At 41.3% G+C, this 20,796-nt stretch overlaps 2 protein-coding genes across 5 annotated transcripts in view; one reads left to right on the top strand and one right to left on the bottom strand.

Moving 5' to 3' along the window:
- Positions 1 to 14,764, top strand: part of LOC127447119 (armadillo repeat-containing protein 8) — a 31,263-nt gene extending 16,499 nt beyond the window's left edge. For 2 of the 4 annotated variants that reach the window (XM_051708720.1, XM_051708722.1), the window contains 10 exons: positions 444 to 525; positions 607 to 693; positions 881 to 973; positions 1,583 to 1,732; positions 4,723 to 4,788; positions 10,785 to 10,880; positions 12,251 to 12,346; positions 12,546 to 12,618; positions 13,666 to 13,759; positions 13,844 to 14,764. In XM_051708720.1, coding sequence (XP_051564680.1) covers positions 444 to 525; positions 607 to 693; positions 881 to 973; positions 1,583 to 1,732; positions 4,723 to 4,788; positions 10,785 to 10,880; positions 12,251 to 12,346; positions 12,546 to 12,618; positions 13,666 to 13,759; positions 13,844 to 13,877 — 871 coding nt within the window. In that variant the 3' untranslated portion in view covers positions 13,878 to 14,764. The remainder of the gene's footprint in view (positions 1 to 443; positions 526 to 606; positions 694 to 880; positions 974 to 1,582; positions 1,733 to 4,722; positions 4,789 to 10,784; positions 10,881 to 12,250; positions 12,347 to 12,545; positions 12,619 to 13,665; positions 13,760 to 13,843) is intronic. The other 2 variants (XM_051708721.1, XM_051708723.1) reach the window with 2 other exon arrangements.
- A 488-nt stretch (positions 14,765 to 15,252) lies between these two features.
- LOC127447115 (potassium voltage-gated channel subfamily H member 3-like) overlaps positions 15,253 to 20,796 on the bottom strand; it is a 212,943-nt gene continuing 207,399 nt past the window's right edge. Inside the window, exon 15 of the mRNA XM_051708705.1 lies at positions 15,253 to 20,632. Coding sequence (XP_051564665.1) covers positions 19,700 to 20,632 — 933 coding nt within the window. The 3' untranslated portion in view covers positions 15,253 to 19,699. The remainder of the gene's footprint in view (positions 20,633 to 20,796) is intronic.

Below are 20,796 nucleotides of genomic sequence, written 5' to 3' on the forward strand. Positions count from 1 at the left end.
TAAATCATGTTAACAAGCCTATTGTTTATGTCTTGTGGCTATACTTTTGAAATAGTGAATATTTTAACGTTACGGGGTTGGCCCCATTCACTTCTATTGTAAGTGCACTGTAACCCAGATTTTTTATTTATTTTGTTTTTTAAAGAAAAGGAGGGACAAGTCAAAATAAATTTTTGTGGCAACCAATATTTTGCCACAAATTCTGTCGATTGAACTTAACTTGTATTGAACACGGAATATTCCTTTAATTGGCCAAGCGAACACCATTATCGGCCAGTGCTGATAATGGCAAAATGGCCAAATATCTGCCAATTAATTGGCCTGGCCTATATATATCGGTCATTCACTACCAGCAGTTGATTATTGACAAAACTGAAAGAACAAAACAAAGAAAATTCTGTTTTGATTGCTCTTTTATTTGATTTCTTTCAAATGTTACGTAGATGTCTGCACAGTTTATCACGATCTGTACAACAGCTAAGAACGAGTTTCCATGATCACGCAGTATGGAAGCCACTAATGAAGGTACGTTGTACAGACAATGTTGAGTTTAAACTGAACCCTAATTGAACCCTAACTAAATCCACATTTGTGTTTTTTGAGTAGTTACTACAGAACGCACCAGACGAGGTGCTGGTTATGGCCTCTTCAACACTATGCAACCTTTTGTTGGAGTTTTCCCCCAGCAAGGAGGTAAAGCACAATCAAATACACACACTCTTTAGGGCTAAGCATTAATTAGTGGTGTTTGCTATGGCTATTGCTTTTATTTAGTAAACTAGTTGGATATTGTGTTACATAGAAACATTTTTTAATGCCCAGTCCCACTGGGCTTATAAAGTGAGTTTGTGTGCTCAGACTTGTATTTGTTTGTGTGCAGCCTATCTTAGAGTCAGGCGTCATCGAGTTACTTTGCAGCCTCACACAAAGTGACAGTCCTGCACTGAGAGTCAATGGCATCTGGGCTCTCATGGTAAGAGCCCAAATCTATTCATAATGCTTTTTCCACTTTTCCCACACCGCAGGTGTCTTTCATAGTATTATTTTCTTCTGAAACACGGTACATTTGCGTCATCAGGGTGAGTACCATCTTGAGTGCTTACGACAGCAGTTTACCACTTTATCTGTTTTCCAACAGAAAACAGGTCAAGTGTCTTTGTCTGTTTTCGTCAGCCCATCTTTCTAACAAACATTCAGTTTGCTCTGTCGACCAGAATAAACCTTTTCCAGTCATCTGGAATGAGGATTCATCTGAAATGACGATTATGTGATGGTCAAACAAATTATACTTCATCAATAGCGGTTCATTTCCGCAAATTAGGCCAAATTGCTTTCATTCCAATTGTAAAGTGCATGAAGCCCCAGACCCTTATTTTAAAGCAGACTTGGGTGCAATTCCTTGGTGAGCATTTGAGTTTCGAAAAACGGCTTTCGCACTAACCAGCCATACAGTTTCTGGCTTCAGATGGACTCGGGTGTGCACAAAAGCTCCAATATGAAAACACTCTGAGTGCTATGTATACATCTCTGCTCGAAGCTCATTTGTATGTAATCAGAAGCTGTCGTGTGTGTGTTTGTGAAGAATATGGCCTTCCAGGCAGATCAGAAGGTGAAGGTGGAGATAGTTCGAGCTTTGGGCACAGAACAGCTCTTCAGACTCCTTTCTGACCCTGATACCAATGTACTTATGAAAACACTTGGGCTGCTACGAAACCTGCTCTCCACCAGACCAGTAAGACAGACAGACACACACACACACACACACACACACACACATACATATATATATATACAGTGCATTCAGAAAGTATTCAGAGCCCTTCATTTTTTTCACATTTTGTTATGTTGCAGCCTTTCAATCAATCAATTTCAATTTATTATTTATAAAGCACTATTAAAAACAACTAACATTGACCAATGTGCTGTATAATAAAACATAAATTACAATCAGACAGGCACAAAGTCACACATAACGCAAAAACAGAGCAAATACAGTAAAGCATCACGTCACAAATTGTAGGCCAAATCAAATAGAAATGTTTTTAGCTTAGATTTAAAAAATAGGTAGTGTGGGGGCAGTTCTAATTTGAATTGGTAGGCTGTTCCAAAGTTTGGGGGCTGCTACGGCGAATGCCCGATCGCCCCTAGACTTTAACCTTGATTTTGGAACCACTAATAGGCTTTGATCGACAGACTTGAGAGCTCTCACTGGGTGGTAATCTATCAACAAGTCATAGAGATATGAGGGTGTTAAACCGTTTCGAGACTTAAAAACCAATATGAGCACTTTAGAATAAATTCTGTAGAGAACAGGTAAAGAATAGGGGAAATATGTTCCCGCTTTTGAGCCCCTGTTAAAACTCTAGCAGCCGCATTTTGAACCATCTGAAGGCGACCTAAAGAAGAATGGCTAATTCCCAGGTATAGAGAGTTGCAGTAATTAAGCCTAGTGGAAATGAAAGCATGAATCACCCTTTCAAAGTTCTCAAAAGAGAGAAAAGACTTAATTGATAAAAACTAGCTTGTACAACCTGATTAACTTGTCTAGCAAGTTTTAGGGCACTGTCCAAAAGGACTCCCAGATTTTTCACGTAGGGCTTAACAGGGTGTTAAGACATCAAAATTTAAATTGGCTTTACTCTTGGCATTAGAAGAGGTAAACACCACAATCTCTGTTTTATACTCTTTTAAACATAAAAAATTTAAAGACATCCATGCATTAACATCCACAAGGCAAGCTACCAAGGGGTCTAAACTGCTCTTTTGAGTCAAGAAACATTTGTGTGTCATCTGCATAACAGTGGTAAGACATGCCATGTTTATTAAAAATAGAACCAAGTGGTAGCATATAGAGTGAGAACAGTATGGGAGCTAGAGTAGAACCTTGGGGGACACTGCAAGTCAAAGGAACAGACTCGGAGTGAAATTGGCCTATTTTGACTGAAAAACTCCTGTTTGTAAGGTATGATTGAAACCAACTTAAGCCCATGACCTGTTCTAGGCGAGACAAAAAAACATTATGATCCACAGTGTCAAAAGCAGTACTCAGATCTAAAAGTACTAGCGCTACTGAATCTCCAGATTGGTTGCTAATAAAACATAATTTAAAACTTTAAAAAGAGCTGTCTCAGTAGAATGAGATTTCTTAAATCCAGATTGAAACGTATCAAAGATCTTGTTTTCAGCCAAGAAACTCTGAAGTTGGTGAAGAACTACTTTCTCCAGTATTTTAGATAAAAAAGAGAGGTTAGAAATGGGTCTAAAATTTGATAGAACTGAGGAATCAAGATTAGGCCTTTTAAGCCTGGGTTGTAACCAAGGCATCCTTCAAATTGTCAGGGACAACTCCTGATTCAAGGCACTTATTAATCAAATTTAGAAGAGCAGGACCAACTACATCAAACACTTGTTTAAGTAGCCTGGGGGGGGGAATAACATCTAAGGAAGAGCCAGTGGGCTTTAGTTGGTTTACAACATCATGCAAGTAAGATAAATAGTTGTAAACTGGCTAAAAACACCAGTATAATTTGATGGGACAGCAGGGTCATAAACAACAGGGTGAATATTCTGCCTTATCTCAGTTACCTTATTAATAGAGATAATAAAGAACTTGCAGAAACATTCACACATAGCTGTCGACTCTGTAGGATAAATGCAAACAGCCAGGTTTAACACAGCATTAATTGTATTAAATAGTGTTCTAGGATTGTGATGATTCTTGTCTATAAGAGCCGATAAATACACAGACTTGGCTGATCTCACAGCCTTCTGACATTTTGAAAGAGAATCCTTTAAAATTTCATATGAAATCTGTAGCTTGTCCTTTATCCATTTTCTTTCCGGCCTTCTACAAGCCTGTCTCAAGGCACGAGTGGTGGTGTTCAACCACGGCTCAGTTGTAGGTTTATGATGTTTAGTCCTCAATGGGGCCACAGAGTCTAGGATGGTAGCGCAGCCAGAGTTAAAACAATGAAGAAGCTCATCGGGACTTAGATCAGGTGACGCAAAGTCTGAAGATTTAGAAAACTCCATAAACACAGATGAAAAAGAGGCAGGAGTGGTAACGGATCTCTTTGGAGTCAGGATAGCCGGCACATGGGATTTGACAATATTTGATGACAGAGATATGTTAAATATTATTGGTTTATGGTCAGAAAAGCTATAGTCGCATATCTCCATATCATTCACAGAGAACCCATGTGACATTACAAGATCGAGTGTTTGGCCCTGTATTTGATTTGATTCTTTAATAAAAGAATTTGATGGGCGACATACATGTATATTAAAATCCCCAATAATTAAGAGTCTGTCAAAATTAGGAATAATACCCCCCAGGAAGTCAGAAAATTCAGCCAGAAAATCTTTGTGATTTTGGTGGAAGATAGACCAAGGCCACAGCCGGAGGGATCTCAGAATCCAAAACCAGCACTTGCAGTTCAAAGCTGTTATATGTATTTCTTAGCAAAATCCGACAGTGGAAATGTTCCTTGAAAATTGTAGCCAAACCGCCTCCCCGTCTCGCCATCCGAGGGGTGTTAAAATATTTACAGCTGGGTGGTAGGAGATCAGAGAAAGGAGACGAATCTTCAGTAGAGAGCCACGTTTCAGTAATAAATAGAAAATCCAAGGCTTGTGAGGTAAAAAAAGTCATTAAGAATAAAAGACTTGTTTACCATGGATCTCGCGTTGACCAAGGCATCTTTATCTGCACCATGTCCTCAGATAGCTGCATTGCCCGACGCAGCGGGTGGAGATGATGGATCGACACACCGCCATGGCGCAGGCGAGGTGAGCAGTGCAGGGGCCGCTGATCACAAGAGATCGGTACGATAGGGAAATTCCAGTAGTATGTAGAGACTGATGAACGGCAGTTGATGAATCGTTTGCAATCACCATAATGCGTAAACATGTCCAGATGAAGATTAGACTCACTACCTGACCGAAACAGGAGCTTGAGCTTAACGGCCACACCTCCCCGCTTTCCGCATCTTTTAAGGCGCTTTTCCCCGGTAGGCGGTACAGAGGGCGGTGTAGGCATGTCGGTAAAGACGCTAGGAATGGAGGGGGAGAGTCTTTTGGGCCTCTCTGGGCTTGATTAGGCAGAACATTTTCTGACTCAAGATGGCGCTGAGTATGGCTGCTGCGTTGCGTGCTCCGACACAACATAGTAGTGTTTTGTTTGTTTTGTTCACAATTCTTATGTTTTTTGTCTTGGATGTTGTCTGCCTTATTGTCTACGACAGACAAACACTTTTGGACATTGGTTCAGCAATTTCACACCGTAAACCGGACTTCAAATTTCTCAATGCCGACCCACTGTTTACAAATATGCAAGCGGAGCCCTTTGTCTGGGCAGCACGGCCGCGGAAACGCAAAAGGAAAAGGGGAAACAGAGCCGGCGTTCTCATCAGAGTAAGACGCCGCGCAAATCGACCCCCGCTACCCACTATTCTACTGGCAAATGTTCAGTCTCTGGATAACAAGCTCTGCGAGCTGAAAGCGCGGATCTCTTTCCAACGAGATACAAGGGACTGCTGCATTATCTGCCTTGCGGAAACTTGGATGTCTGCGGAGATTCCAGACTCAGCCATTGAACCCATGGGGTTCTCTGTGCACCAAGCGGACAGAGCGAAAGACCTCTCAGGTAAAAGCAGAGGAGGTGGTGTATGTTTTATGATTAACAAATCCTGGTGTGATCAGAGGAATGTACATTCTATCAAGTCTTTCTGCTCTCCTGATCTGGAATTTCTTATGCTTCTGTGTCGACCATTCTGGCTACCGAGGGAATTCACAGCAGTCATTATCACAGCTGTGTATATCCCGCCACAAGCCGACACAGACCGAGCACTCAAGGAACTGTATGGGATTATAAGCAAGCAGGAAACCGCGCACCCTGAGGCCACGTTCATTGTGACCAGGGACTTTAATAAAGCCAGTTTAAAATCAGTCGCACCAAAATACCACCAGCACATTAGTTTCAACACACGAGGGGACCGGGTTTTGGACCATTGCTACTCTCCCTTCCGGGATGGCTACAAATCCCTCCCCCGCCCACCATTCGGCAAATCGGACCACTCTTCTATTCTGCTTCTGCCCGCTTACAGGCAGAAACTGAAACAGGAAGCACCCACCCTCAGAACGATCCAGTGCTGGTCGGACCAATCAGATTCCATGCTACAAGACTGTTTTGATCACACGGACTGGGAGATGTTCCGGTCTGCCTCTGATGACGACATCGAGCTTTACGCTGATAGTGTAATGTGTTTCATCAGAACGTGCGTAGAGGATGTGGTTCCGACCAGAACAATACGGATCTATCCGAATCAGAAACCTTGGATTAATAGCGATGTTCGTGCGGCACTTAATGTGCGGACCTCCGCTTTTAATTCCGGGAATGCGGAGGAGCATAAACAAGCCAGTTATGCCCTCCGAAAAACTATCAGAACCGCAAAACGCCAGTACAGGAGCAAGATTGAAGGACAGTTTAACACCACCAACTCTAGAAGCATGTGGCAGGGAATTAACATCATCACGGACTTTAAAGGGAATAAAAACTCCGCCATGAACACCGCTGCCTCTCTCCCGGATGAGCTAAATACTTTTTATGCTCGTTTTGAGGGAAATAACACCGCCCTCGTGGAGAGAGCTCTCGCGGCTGAAGCTACAGAGGTTAGTTCACTCTCCGTCTCTGTAGCGGATGTAACCTGATCCTTCCGACGGGTGAATATCCGCAAAGCCGCGGGCCCAGATGGCATTCCGGGCCACGTCATCAGAGCATGCACGAACCAGCTGGCTGGTGTTTTTACGGACATTTTCAACCTTTCCCTCTCTTTGTCTGTAGTCCCCACATGCTTTAAAACATCCACCATTGTGCCTATTCCAAAGCAATCAAAAATAATTTGCTTAAATGACTGGCGTCCTGTTGCTCTGACCCCCATCATCAGCAAATGCTTTGAGAGACTAATCAGAGATTACATCTGCTCTATGCTGCCTCTCTCTCTTGACCCGTTGCAGTTTGCTTACCGCAACAACCGCTCCACTGATGATGCCATTGCATCTACAATACACACTGCTCTCTCCCACCTGGAAAAAAAGAACACTTATGTGAGAATGCTGTTTGTAGACTACAGCTCAGCATTCAACACCATAGTGCCCTCCAAGCTAGATGAGAAACTCCAGGCTCTGGGCTTAAACAGCTCGCTGTGCAGCTGGATCCTGGACTTCCTGTAAAGCAGACGCCAGGTGGTTAGAATAGGCAGTAACATTTCCTCATCACTGACCCTCAATACTGGAGCCCCGCAGGGCTGTGTTCTCAGCCCACTACTGTATTCCTTGTACACACATGACTGTGTGGCAACACACAGCTCCAGTGCCATCATTAAGTTTGCTGATGACACGACGGTGGTAGGTCTGATCACTGACAATGATGAAACAGCCTACAGAGAGGAGGTGCACACTCTGACACACTGGTGTCAGGAGCACAACTTCTCTCTCAGTGTCAGTAAGACAAAGGAGCTTGTGGTGGACTTCAGAAGAAAAGACAGAGAACACAGTCCCATCACCATCAATGGAGCACCAGTGGAGAGAGTCAGCAGCTTCAAGTTCCTGGGTGTCCACATCACTGAGGAACTCACATGGTCCATCCACACTGAAGTCGTCGTGAAGAAGGCTCATCAGCGCCTCTTCTTCCTGAGATGGCTGAGGAAGTTTGGAATGAACCGCCACATCCTCACACGGTTCTACACCTGCACTGTAGAGAGCATCCTGACTGGCTGCATCTCCGCCTGGTACGGCAATAGCACCGCCCACAACTGCAAAGCACTGCAAAGGGTGGTGCGAACTGCCAGACACATCATCGGAGGTGAGCTTCCCTCCCTCCAGGAAATATATACAAGGCAGTGTGTGAAAAAAGCTCGGAGGATCATCAGAGACTCCAGCCACCTGAGCCATGGGCTGTTCTCACTGCTACCATCAGGTAGGCGGTATCGCAGCATCAGGACCCACACCAGCCGACTCCATGACAGCTTCAAGAGACCAAAAACACATTAAAACAAACAAACTGACAGACGTTGCAGACGACAGACGGCAAGCCACACACAATGGCGCCATCTTGCCTCTAATAATCTACCCTCCATACCCCATAATGACAAAGCAAAAACCAGATTTTTTATAACTTTGCAAATTTATAAAAAAGAAAAAACTGATATCACATTGACATACAGTTGTGCTCAAAAGTTTGCATACCCTGGCAGAAACTGTGAAATTTTGGCATTGATTTTGAAAATATGACTGATCATGCAAAACAACTGTCTTTTAAGGATAGTAATCACACAGTTGTTTGGCTCCTTTTTAAATCATAATGGTAACAGAAATCACCCAAATGTCCCTGATCAAAAGTTTACATACCCTTGAATGTTTGGCCTTGTTACAGACACACAAGGTGACACACACAGGTTTAAATGTCAATTAAAGGTTAATTTCCCACACCTGTGGCTTTTTAAATTGCTATTAGTGTGTGTGTGTGTGTGTGTGTGTGTGTGTATATATATATATATATATATATATATATATATATATATATATATATATATATATATATATATATATATATATATATATATAGCCAATGAGTTTGTTAGCTCTCACGTGGATGCACTGAGCAGGCTAGATACTGAGCAATGGGAAGCAGAAAAGAACTGTCAAAAGACCTGCGTAACAAGGTAATGGAACATTATAAAGATGGAAAAGGATATAAAAATATTCAAAAATTGTTGAATCACTTATTAAGAAGTAGAAAATTCAGGGATCTCTTGATACCAAGCCAAGGTCAGGTAGACCAAGAAAGATTTCAGCCACAACTGCCAGAAGAATTGTTCAGGATATAAAGAAAAACCCATAGGTAACCTCAGGAGAAATGCTCTGGAAAAATGACGGTGTGGTTGTTTCAAGGAGCACAATACGACGATACTTGAACAAAAATGAGCTGCATTGTCGAGTTGCCAGAAAGAAGCCAATGCCACAAAAAAGCCGGGTTACAATATGCCCGACAACACCTTGACATGCCTCACAGCTTCTGGCACACTGTAATTTGGAGTGACGAGACCAAAATAGAGCTTTATGGTCACAACCATAAGCGCTATGTTTGGATTGGGGTCAACAAGTATTGTGCTCCTTGAAACAACCACACCGTCTTTTTCCAGAGCAGCCTGTATTTCTCCAGAAGTTACCTGTGGGTTTTTCTTTGTATCCAAAACAATTCTTCTGGCAGTTGTGGCTGGAATCTTTCTTGGTCTACCTGGCCTTGGCTTGGTATCAAGAGATCCCCGAATTTTCCACTTCTTAATAAGTGATTGAACAGTACTGACTGGCATTTTCAAGGCTTTGGATATATTTTTATATCCTTTTCCATCTTTATAAAGTTCAATTACCTTGTTATGCAGGTCTTTTGACAGTTCTTTTCTGCTCCCCATGGCTCAGTATCTAGTCTGCTCAGTGCATCCACGTGAGAGCTAACAAACTCATTGACTATTTATACACAGACACTAATTGCAATGTAAAAAGCCACAGGTGTGGGAAATTAACCTTTAATTGCCATTTAAACCTGTGTGTGTCACCTTGTGTGTCTGTAACAAGGCCAAACATTCAAGGGTATGTAAACTTTTGATCAGGGCCATTTGGGTGATTTCTGTTATCATTATGATTTAAAAAGGAGCCAAACAACTATGTGATAATAAATGGCTTCATATGATCACTATCCTTAAAAGACAGTTTCTTTGCATGATCGGTCATATTTTCAAAATCAATGCCAAAATTTCTCAATTTCTGCCAGGGTATGCAAACTTTTGAGCACAACTGTAAGTATTCAGACCCTTAACTCTGTACTTAGTTGAAGCACCTTTGGCAGCGATTACAGCCTCAAGTCTTTTTGGGTGATGCGACAAGCTTTTCACACTTGGATTTGGGGTTTTTCTGCCATTCTTCTCTGCAGATCCTCTCAAGCTCTGTCAGGTTGTTTGGGGACTGTTGGTGGACAGCCATTTTCAGGTCTCTCCAGAAATGTTCGATTGGGTTCAAGTCCAGGCTCTAGCTGAGCCACTCAAGGACATTCACAGAGTTGTCCCTAAGCCACTCTTGCATTGTCTTGGCTGTGAATTTAGGGTCATTGTCCTGTTGGAAGGTGAACCTTTGTCCCAGTCTGATGTCTTGAGTGCTCTGGACCAGGTTTTCATTAAGGATATCTCTGTATTTTGCTGCGTTCAACTTCCCTTCAACCCTGACCAGTCCCTCAGTCCCTGCCACTGAAAAACACCCCGACAGCATCATGCTTCACCGTTGGGATGGTATTGCGCAGGTGATGAGCGGTGCCTGGTTTCCTCCAGACATGATGCTTGGAATTGAGGTCAAACAGTTCTATCTTCGTTTCATCAGACCACAGAATCTTGTTTTTAACAGTCTCCTCAGTGCATGTCTTGCACTGAGGAGAAGCCTCCGTCTGGTCACTCTGCCATAAAGCCCAGTTCGGTGGAGTGTTGCAGTGATGGTTGTCCTGCAAGCTTCTTCCATCTCCGCACATGATCTCTGGGGGTCAACCAGAGTAACCATCGGTTCTTGGTCACCTCTCGTACTAAAATTAAGGGGTTTGAATACTTTCTGAATGCACTGTATGCTCCCACTGTTTAATATATTTTCTCTAGCACATGTCCCTTTCAGAGCCTTTCAGTTAATAAGATTACAGCATTCTGTAACACACAACCACACTAATAGTCTCTCTCTGTGTTTGGTAGCATATAGACCAGATCATGAGCTCACACGGCAAACAGATCATGCAAGCAGTCACCCTAATCCTAGAGGGAGAGCACAGCATAGAGGTCAAAGAACAGGTAAGCCACACACACACACACACACACACACACACACACACACACAAACAAAATCACTAGGGACTTTAGCAGATTAAGCCTTCCGGCCTTGTCTTCCATTGTGCTAGTACACACACTACACAACTCACCGCTGACTGTGTATCAACTACATGACCATTCGTCTCCGACTGAGGCCTTGTTTACACATGGTATTAAGATGCATTTTTGGTGATCCTGTCACAAGTGTACAAGCGAGACACATCACCATTACACCTGGTCACCTCTTGACCACTTGTGTTTGGATTTCGAGGGGAGAGACTCTGATTTCTTGAGGACATACATCATTCATTATGTCTGTGTATTACTGAATGATAATAAAGCACAAAAAGTAAACGAAGACAAAGCGCTAAAAACCGGCACACAATTTCTCTTTAAAACATTTATTTTAGTGCAGTAACTGAGCTTCTAATGTTCGTGCTTCTCAAATCTGTGTCCCTATTGTGCATGTTCATGCATTCGCATATTTCCCTTTAAATCTGCACGTAACTAGCAAAAAAACGTCCATTACAACTGTCTTTAGCATCGTCCCATTTCAAACAGATCACCCAAAATGCATCTTAAAATTACGATGACGAAATTAATTCACAAACTCGTGCAGTTTATTCTTGATAACATGTCAATTTTTGCACTACTTTGCAAAGCTGAAAATAATAAAGACAGCGGGTAGGGAGATGTGGATGATGTTTTCTTTTCTAATTATTTCTAGTCTCCTGCTTCCCAATACCCAATATGCTCTCTTGCACTCTCTCTGTATTTCATTTGCTGTGGCTCATTACCAGTCTCTCGCTTGTCGGGACAGTGCGCACACCTGACGACAAGACGTCTAGATATCAAGCTTGTTTGAAATCTGTCGTAGCATCTGTGACTTATCAGGGCGTGTTGCAGGTGTTTGCACACTACAAGACCGTTGGTCGTGAGATCTGAGACTTCTTGACACAGACAAGTCGCCGATTCAAAACTTCAAATGAGACAGTCTTGAGTCGTTTAATGTGCACTAGGCTTTAGACAATGAGATGGCATTGTGATTGTTGGGTCTTGGGTAAGACGATATATTATACTGTAAATATTTTTGTAAAGGTTTTTTTTTTTTTACAAACAGGTGCGGATCAAATTTTTTTTCTGTGGTAATTGTCATCATTTCACAAATGCTGCTGATAGAGCTTGTATTGAACCCTCAACATTCCTTTTAAGTCAAGTCCTTTTTATTTGTCACAATATACATTGTTTCAAAGCAGCTATACAGAAAGTCATACTGTAATGTCTGGAACGTCTTAAGAGGATCACAATGGCACAATTGATGATGATGATAATGGCTTTGGTCTCTTTTGTAGACTTTGTGCATATTGGCCAACATCGCTGACGGAAACACTGCCAAGGAACTCATTATGACCAATGATGACATGCTCCAAAAAATCAAATATTACATGGTAAAGTCAGTTTAATTTCATTAGCTTTTTTGGTTTCTTATTAATGGACTTTTTTTCAATAAGTCTTTGTCACACTATCCTTTTTCTGTTCAGTGCACCATTTCTCTTCTTTAACTTCTGCCACGTTCTCATTTTCCTGTTGTCTGTTCCATAGCTGCCCCCACCTTTTTGACCTGCTGTTTTGTTTCTTTTGTTTCAGGGTCACTCCAACGTGAAGCTGCAGCTAGCCGCCACTTTCTGTATCTCCAACCTCATCTGGAATGAGGAGGACGGTGAGGAGCTCATGACAAATAGGCTATGTGAAGTTGTAGAAGGGTTAGAGGATGTTTTGTCACTGGAATGGCTTATGGTTGGGCTATTGAAAGTCTGGCTATGAGATTGTTGTTTTAATGTCAAATTTGGTACACGTGTTGACTTTGTTAAATAATTTAAACAGCACTATTGATTAAATGGGTTAAATTTAATGACATGATTAATTAAACTGCAAGGTATTTAAAGGAATATTCTGGGTTCAATACAAGTTCAGCTCAATCGACAGCATTTGTGGCATAATATTGATTACCACAAAAATAAATTTTGACTTGCCCCTCCTTTTCTTTAAAAGAAGCAAAAATCAGGGTTACAGTGGGGCACTTACAATGAGGTGAACGGGGGCAATCTATAAACTTTAAATTACTCATAAGACATAAACAATATGCATGTTAACATGATTTTAGTGTGATAAAATCACTTAATGACCTTTTCTTTGTGAAGTTATAGCCAATTTTACAGCTTCATGGCCATGACGATGTAATGTCAACAAACCCTAAACCATAAAATGAAATGTAAAAATGACGATTTAAACAACTTTACAGCAACCCCATTCACTTCCATTGTAAGTGCCTCAATGTAACTTCAATTTTTGCTTTTTTAAAGAAAAGGACGGATGAGTCAAAAAATTTTTGGTGATCAACATTATGCCACAAATGCTGTCGATTGAGCTTAACTTGTATGGAATATTCTTTAAAAATTAACATATTATTCATGTCATGTTTACTTTGACAGCCCTAGAAACAATGTATCCAGAGTCCAGAGTCTCCAAACAATTGTACTGCAGTTTTCCACCATTTGTCATTTAGAAGCTAGCTTAATATTTCCAAACCTTTTTTAAGAGTGATGAAAATTCTCCATTGGATTTGGGGTGAATCGTTTTTGTGCAATAAAGTGTGTTGTGAATATTTTCCTACTTGCGTATTGTTTTTACGTATTGAGTCTCGAGTAAAAAAGGATTCTCTGTATAATAACTGGTTACAAGTTTCTCTTTCTCTGCTTCCCCCTAGGTTCACAAGAGAGACAAGACAAATTAAGGGAGATGGGCTTTGTTGATATCTTACACAAACTCACCCAGGCATCAGATCCTAACCTCTGTGACAGGTGATGTACAGACTCAAATTCATCTCTTGTTGCATCTGTTGTCTGATTGTTGCCATACTAATAATGTGACCCTCTCTCTCTCAGGGCAAAAACGGCGATGCAGCAGTATTTGGCATGACCTCGTAGGAAGGTGCAACTATGGCCTCACTAACAATCTCTAGGAGGATCATGTCTCCTGTGGTTTTGTTTTAGATTTGGGTTTCATTTTGGCTCTTCCTTTTTGTTTTGTTGCACAAGACACCTTTAGTTGTGGAGACACCCGAACAATTCTGCAAATCAGAGATGCGGTTAACGGGCCACAGCTTCATTTGGACTTTCAGCTACGTTGGCTTAATATGTTTTCTGCTGAACTCTTGGAACAATTTTTTTTGTTTTGTTTTTTGGACTTAATGTGAAGGGGAAAGAAACTTCCTCAAAGTGTGTTGCAGCGCCACCTGGTGGTTTGGAGACTTTGATGCTTTGGACTCTCTTTGGAGAAAGCTGACCGACCTCTCAGCGCTAAGCTTATAGGAGCTTAGTCTCCTTATTTTGGTTTGCTGATTTATTATTGATGATATTATTATAACAATAATTATTATTATTTTAATTGGGATTTTGACACAAGGTTAGAAAAAAAGACTGCTTGCTTTTGTTCTTTTTTGTGGATACATACCTCGTAAATATATATAAATATAAATATATAAATATATTTTTTGGATTTGTAATTTACCCTTTCATGTTTTTTTTTCCCCCCTTTGAAATTTTCCTCTGTAATATAGGCTGATGTGGTTATATATGTAGAGGCAGCATGTTGGGTCATAAGAAAATTTCATAGAAACCAGCCATCCCTAAATAGAAGGTGCAAGTTTGTTTGCACTTACCACTGGTTTTTTGTTTCAAAATTTTAATTCTCTTGATCTTTGAGAATAAGTCTCCCACACCCCACCCCAATAACTCCCTCTTTTGATGCTCTATAGTGAATGTTTCCACTCAAATATATGCAGGCCTCTGCCATGGAGCACCCCACTGATTTGTGTCTTTTTTCCCTTGGGTTGGGAAGGAATAACTTGTCCAATCTAACTGGCTAGCACATGTGCTTCAGACATGTTGGGCCTTGGTGCTCATGCAGAAGACACAGATTTGAATCCTGCTTGTGTCATGACTCCATCCCAAGACTCCTTTCTCTCTCCAAATATTTCCACGTCTTATTATCTGTCAATAAACATTTCAAAACAGCCCAAAATATAAGTTATATAAGTATAAGAGGAACTAATGTCCACTATAGTGCCCCTTGTGGCAACGTTGAGAATACAACACGCAGTGAGATATAAATTGCGGTTTGACACATTTCAGAATGTAACTATGCACTAAATTAAAGGAATATTTCGGGTGCAATACAAGTTAAGCTCAATCGACAGCATTTGTGACATAATATTGATTACCACAAAAATTAAATTAGACTTTTCCCTTCTTTTAAAAAAAAAAAAAAAAAAGCAAAAATCTGCATTCCAATGAGGCACTTATAATGGAAGTGAATTGGGTCAATCAGTAAACGTTAAAATACTATTTCAAAAGTATAGCCACAAGACATAAATAATATGCGTGTAAACCTTATATAATACATTTTACTTACTAACATTTTCTGTGTAAAGTTATAGCCAATTTTACAACTTCGTTGCCATGACGATGTAATGTCAACGAACCCTAATGTGACTTAAGAAATGAAGATTTAAATAACTTTACAGCTCAAATATTACATGAGTTTTAACAGAAGAATTAATGTTTTATAAAATTCACATTTCTGCCTTTAAACCCTCCAAAAATTAGCCCCATTCACTTCCATTGTAAGTGCCACACTGTAACCTCGATTTTTGCTTTTTTGAAAGAAAAGGACAAGTCTAAATTATTTTTTTATGGTAGTCAACATCATGCCACAAATGCTGTCAATTGAGCTTAACTTGTACTGAACCCAGAATATACCTTTAAGCTTGCGTAGTTTGAAGCGTTTGCGATCATGCACTTGCGTGGAGTGTTTCAGCCTTTCAGGTACAAAGGCTTCAGTGTTGCGTTTGAACATTAATAACTTTCACAGTGTTGGTCTTAGATTCACTTTAACCATTCACACAGAATCATTACATTATGAAATTTACCATACTTTCAGGCAGAACAGCTGTGAATACAGTGATGAAAATAAGGTGAAACGTGTATTTCTTGAATTCATTTAAAGAGACTGAGGCAGTGGTAGTTGTAAAATGAGCACAGAAGTCTGTATTCTTATAAAACATCACCTTTTTTGTTTTATTATCCTGGTAAGTGTCTCTCATAAAGCTCATTACAGTTAATAAAATACATCTGGACCCCATTTGCCCTGGGTTGTGCAGCACCCCCCACCCAACCCAAATCCCTCCCGCATATATGCAGGCACATTCCTCATGCAAATTATTTGGACATGCATACCCCAAAGACCCTACTATCCACATTCAGACCCCCTGACCTATGTTCTAGGTAAAGAAAATAGAAACCAAAGTATGCTATTGTGTTACAATGTGCCCCTTCTCATGACCGTGCGCCCATGCCATGAGTCTGGATGGAACTCAGCAAACCGATAAACCAAGATGATGTCATTCAGGTTCCAAGTGATATGCCAAATGTGGCAACATCAAACATTAGTAGAAAGAGGTGATGATGGTTGCTTAATTTTGGCCACTCAGAAAACTGTTGCTGGTCATTGGATATCAGAGATGCTAGGGTGATTGCCTTCTTGCACACCAGCTGCAAGAAATGTCTGCGAGGTTCCTCATGAGAGTGTTCTTATTAGGATTGAAGATAGATAAATATATAAATAACATCATTAAATAAATAAATAGTGAAATAAAAGTGCAGTGCTCTCTACTGTGATATAACCCACAGCTTTTGATAAGTATTGTGAATGCTGAAAAATGGGGAGAGCTATATGATTTTTTCATATGTTTTATGAAAAGGCACACAGGATGGCTAAAGAGGTGTGTATGTGTTTGTTTTTGTTCTATGCAAACGTCTTGGGCTGTTTATAAGGTGGCTGCCCAACATATAGCATGCCAACCCACCCTTCATAGTCCCAACTGACCACTAACTGCACATCACCACTGATGTTTTAATTCTGATAACTGTTCTGCATGTTATGATGGTTTGACCCTTTTGACCTTAGGACTGTTTGTTACACTCCTATTAGTTGTGTTCTGTTGATTGTCCTGAGTTATGTCTGTTATGTTTTCTTTGAAAGGGGAGAAGAGCAACCTGGACAACAGAAGATAATTTATGAGGCTACTACATGCTAGAGTGTTGATTCACGCATGATTGTGTGCAGGGTCCAGAATTAACACTCACCAATAGTAAATAAAAATGGTAAAAAAAAAATACAGTCAGATGATGATACATGGTTTAAATCACAATACATGAATGATATTTTGACACTGCTTTTTTGACATTAGCGAGTTTGCATCAAGATCATACAACAACTCATTGACTGCCTTTGAAAAACTATTACCGCAGTGGAAAATTTACCATCAGAAATTTAACAAGTTTTATTTTACTTTTGTGGCGACACATTGGTGACCGTAAGCAAATATTTTTCTCCAAAACATGTTTGCTACAATTATTGGGACCGCTTGAAATTCTTACGAGTAAAATACTGTATATCTGAAGTGTACATTTTTTTTTAGTACACCTGGGTGACTAGGAACATGAAATTGTTCAGCCATGACTTAATTTTTCACATATGAGGTAACACATAGGCCAAATTCCTTTAGCCATTCATCACAATGGGTAAGACCAAAGAATAAAGTTGTGATGTGCAGCAAAAGGTTGTTGAGCTTCACAAAATGGGAAGTGGCTATAAGAAAATAGCTAAAGCATTGAAAATACCCATTGCCACCATCAGGGCAATAATTAAGAAGTTCAATCAACTGGAGATGTTAAGAATCGGCCTGGAAGAGGATGTGTTTCTATATTGTCTCCATGCATGGTGAGGAGGATGGTTTGAGTGGCCAAAAATTCTCCAAGGATCACAGCTGGAGAATTGCAGAAATTAGTTGGGTCCAGACACTACTGGAACTTCGAGTGGGACTGGGTTCTATGGTCAGATTAAAACAAAATAGAGTTTTTTGGCAGTAAACACCAGAGATGGGTTTGGCGTGCACAGAGAGGCAGCCATATGGAAAAGTACCTCATGCACACAGTTAAATATGGTGGTGGATCTTTAATGTTGTGGGGCTGTTTTTATGCCAGAGATCCTGGATGTCATGGACTCTCAAATACCAACAGATAAAAAATCAAAACCTGACTGCCTCTGAAAGCTTAAAATGGACCCTGGCTGGATCTTCCAGCAGGACAATGATCCCAAACAAACATCAAAATCAACAGAAAAATGGTTCACTGACCACAAAATCAAGGTTCTGCCATGGCCATCCCAGTCCTCTGACCTGAACCTCATATAAAACCTGTGGGGTTAACTGAAGAGAGTCAACCAGTGTGAACCTCAGAATTAGAAGGATTTGGAGAGATTCTATAGAAATGGTCTCAGATCCCTTGCCATGTGTTCTCCAACCTCATTAGGCATTAAAGGAGAAGACTCAGAGCTGTTATCTTGGAAAAGGGAGGTTGCACAAAGTATTGAATGAAAGGGTGCCAATAATTGTGCCACACATATATTTGACAAAAATATATTTTTTTGCGTTCTGTTTGCAATTGTTTGATATCCATTAGAGGATAGATGTTTGTGAATATTTTGAATGAAAGATCAAAAGGATAAACAATAAAGACATATTTTTCACAGCCTTCTTTGCTCATATTTAACAAGGGTGCCAATATTTTTGGCCACAACTATATGTGTGTGTTATTGTGACGTTAAAAGTACCCCATCAGCTTGCTCTAAATAATTTGTGTTTTTACTAAATATAATGAAAAAATCCCTAAACTGGCCAAATTGGATAAGCCAGAAGAGGAGGACAGGCATTTCACAAGGTCCTACATCCCCATTTTGACTCATGGATCTAACCATTGTATGTGTAGACTGACCTTGGACGGTCTGGAGCAAACAAATCAAGTGCGGAGTGTTAAAGATAATGTGGTGTGACAGCTTCATTAATATACCAAGCCTGGAAATTCAAATATGAATTAGTTTCAGAAGATATCTGATTCATCTAGTAAAAAGACTGTTTTGGTAATACAGAGCTGCATGAAACAAAAACCACCTGACCATTCTTGTTTTCTGGTGTGTACATGACCAATGCAAAGCCATGCACTCTACTCAGTGAACTCCCACTTTTGTTATGTGAAATTCTCAAAGCAAGGTTTTTAAGACTGGAGTGGGATCCTTACTGTTAAGGTTGCCATGCACTGTGCTGATTACAGTGCCTGTGAAGGCCCTTTAGAAGAGATACTTCTTAAAGTTGTGCTCAGATAAGATTGACTGGCTATTATTAGGTACTGAAGTGATGAGCAACAGTGGCTCTGTTCCAAACCCTAATGAGTTGCCTGGCTCTATGCTTTTCACTGTCACACATTCTTTTTAACCCGAAATGCCGCATAGAAATCGCGGCATTCCTGCTCAAGTCAATGAAAATACAGCAAGATCTGGCACAGCAGTCAAAGACATCTGTCTAGCGCGGGTTTACAGAGTAAAACAAAAGAAAAACAGTGCAGATGGACACAAAAACATGTTTGATGTGACCCGCCCCTAAGGTAGCATACTTTTTCTGATAGCCTATGATATGTATGATGCCTAAAAATTTTGTCTATGTAGGCAGCTCACTACAGTTTGGAACAGAACTACAGTCTGTTATCCTGAAGGAACGGCATTCAGTTTTGTCCCTTATCTCAGGATGTGTGTGTGTTGGGGTCATTGCAGTCAGCCCAATTCTCCACTCTCCTGTCCTCATTTGCTATTATAAGTATCCATCTTTCCCTCAGTCTCTCTATCTCTCACAGTGGTGGTCCCTCTTCATCTATGAAGCTGATATTATCTGTGGAAGGCCTCCCTCCCACTGCCCACTCTTGCATCTCAAACTCTACCTGAGGAGGTCCAGTCCTAGGGATCTGCTGGGGCCATGAAGTGCCCAAAGTGACCTGGCTTTCTGGCAGTGAGTCCAGGGAGCAGGGCAAGGGCAGGGAGGTGTGTGGGCAGGAGGGTGGAGTGCATGACCGCGGCTGGATCAGAGGAGCAGATGAGGAGGAGGAGGGGGGAAAGGGGGTGATCCCCAGCCTGTGGTCGCCAGGGGAGTTATTGAACGAGGGAGGTGCCGAGCAATGAGAGGGTGGCTGAATTGGGTTGTCTTGTGAGGGGGATGGAGTTAGCAAACCTCTGCTGTGACTGGCAGGTCGGGAAAGGTGAGGCCCCTGGCAGGGAGGGCAGGAAGGAGACTGCGGTCGGAAAGAAGGGAGTGAGAAAGAAAAGGTGAGAGAGGGATGGGTGGCTTGCGGTATCTGGTCCTTGGCTGCCTGGTCATAACTTTGGCTAGATGGCCCTGGCCCCTCTGTTTTGGCTGCCACTGGAGTTAGCAGGGTTGGCAGAGAAGGTCCCCTTGTACAGTCTACCAGAGACACCTGAGCCTGTGCTCGGGGTGTCAGCGGTGGACTGGTGGGTATAAGACCACTTGGGAAGGCAATGCCCCCAGTGTCTGCGCTTTCCAATAGGGAGCAAGTAGGCCTGAGCAGCGAGGACTGTGGAGCTGTTGGGGAAGAAGCTGGTGGCATGGATATTGTTGGAGCACTGCTATTGCTGGGAGACATTGGCATTGTTGGACTAAGGACTGTCAGGAGGGGTTGCGATCCTATGATGAGCAAGGGCCGGAGGAGACGTGTCATTTCCTGTAGTTCTTTGCTCAGCTGAGACACTTGCTGGGAGAGACTAGTCATCTGTAAATAAGACCAAGAATATGCAAGTTATATTATATAATGGTTAGTTCTGGCTCTAAAATCTTTTTTGATTGGATGAGCCATGTTTGAAGCTGCTGAGCCAATATATGCACATCTGTGAACACACATCGGTTGAATTGTTTCATATTAATGCGCAATAAAGT

Source organism: Myxocyprinus asiaticus, chromosome 10, assembly GCF_019703515.2.
Source record: "Myxocyprinus asiaticus isolate MX2 ecotype Aquarium Trade chromosome 10, UBuf_Myxa_2, whole genome shotgun sequence".
Classification (NCBI taxonomy): domain Eukaryota; kingdom Metazoa; phylum Chordata; class Actinopteri; order Cypriniformes; family Catostomidae; genus Myxocyprinus; species Myxocyprinus asiaticus.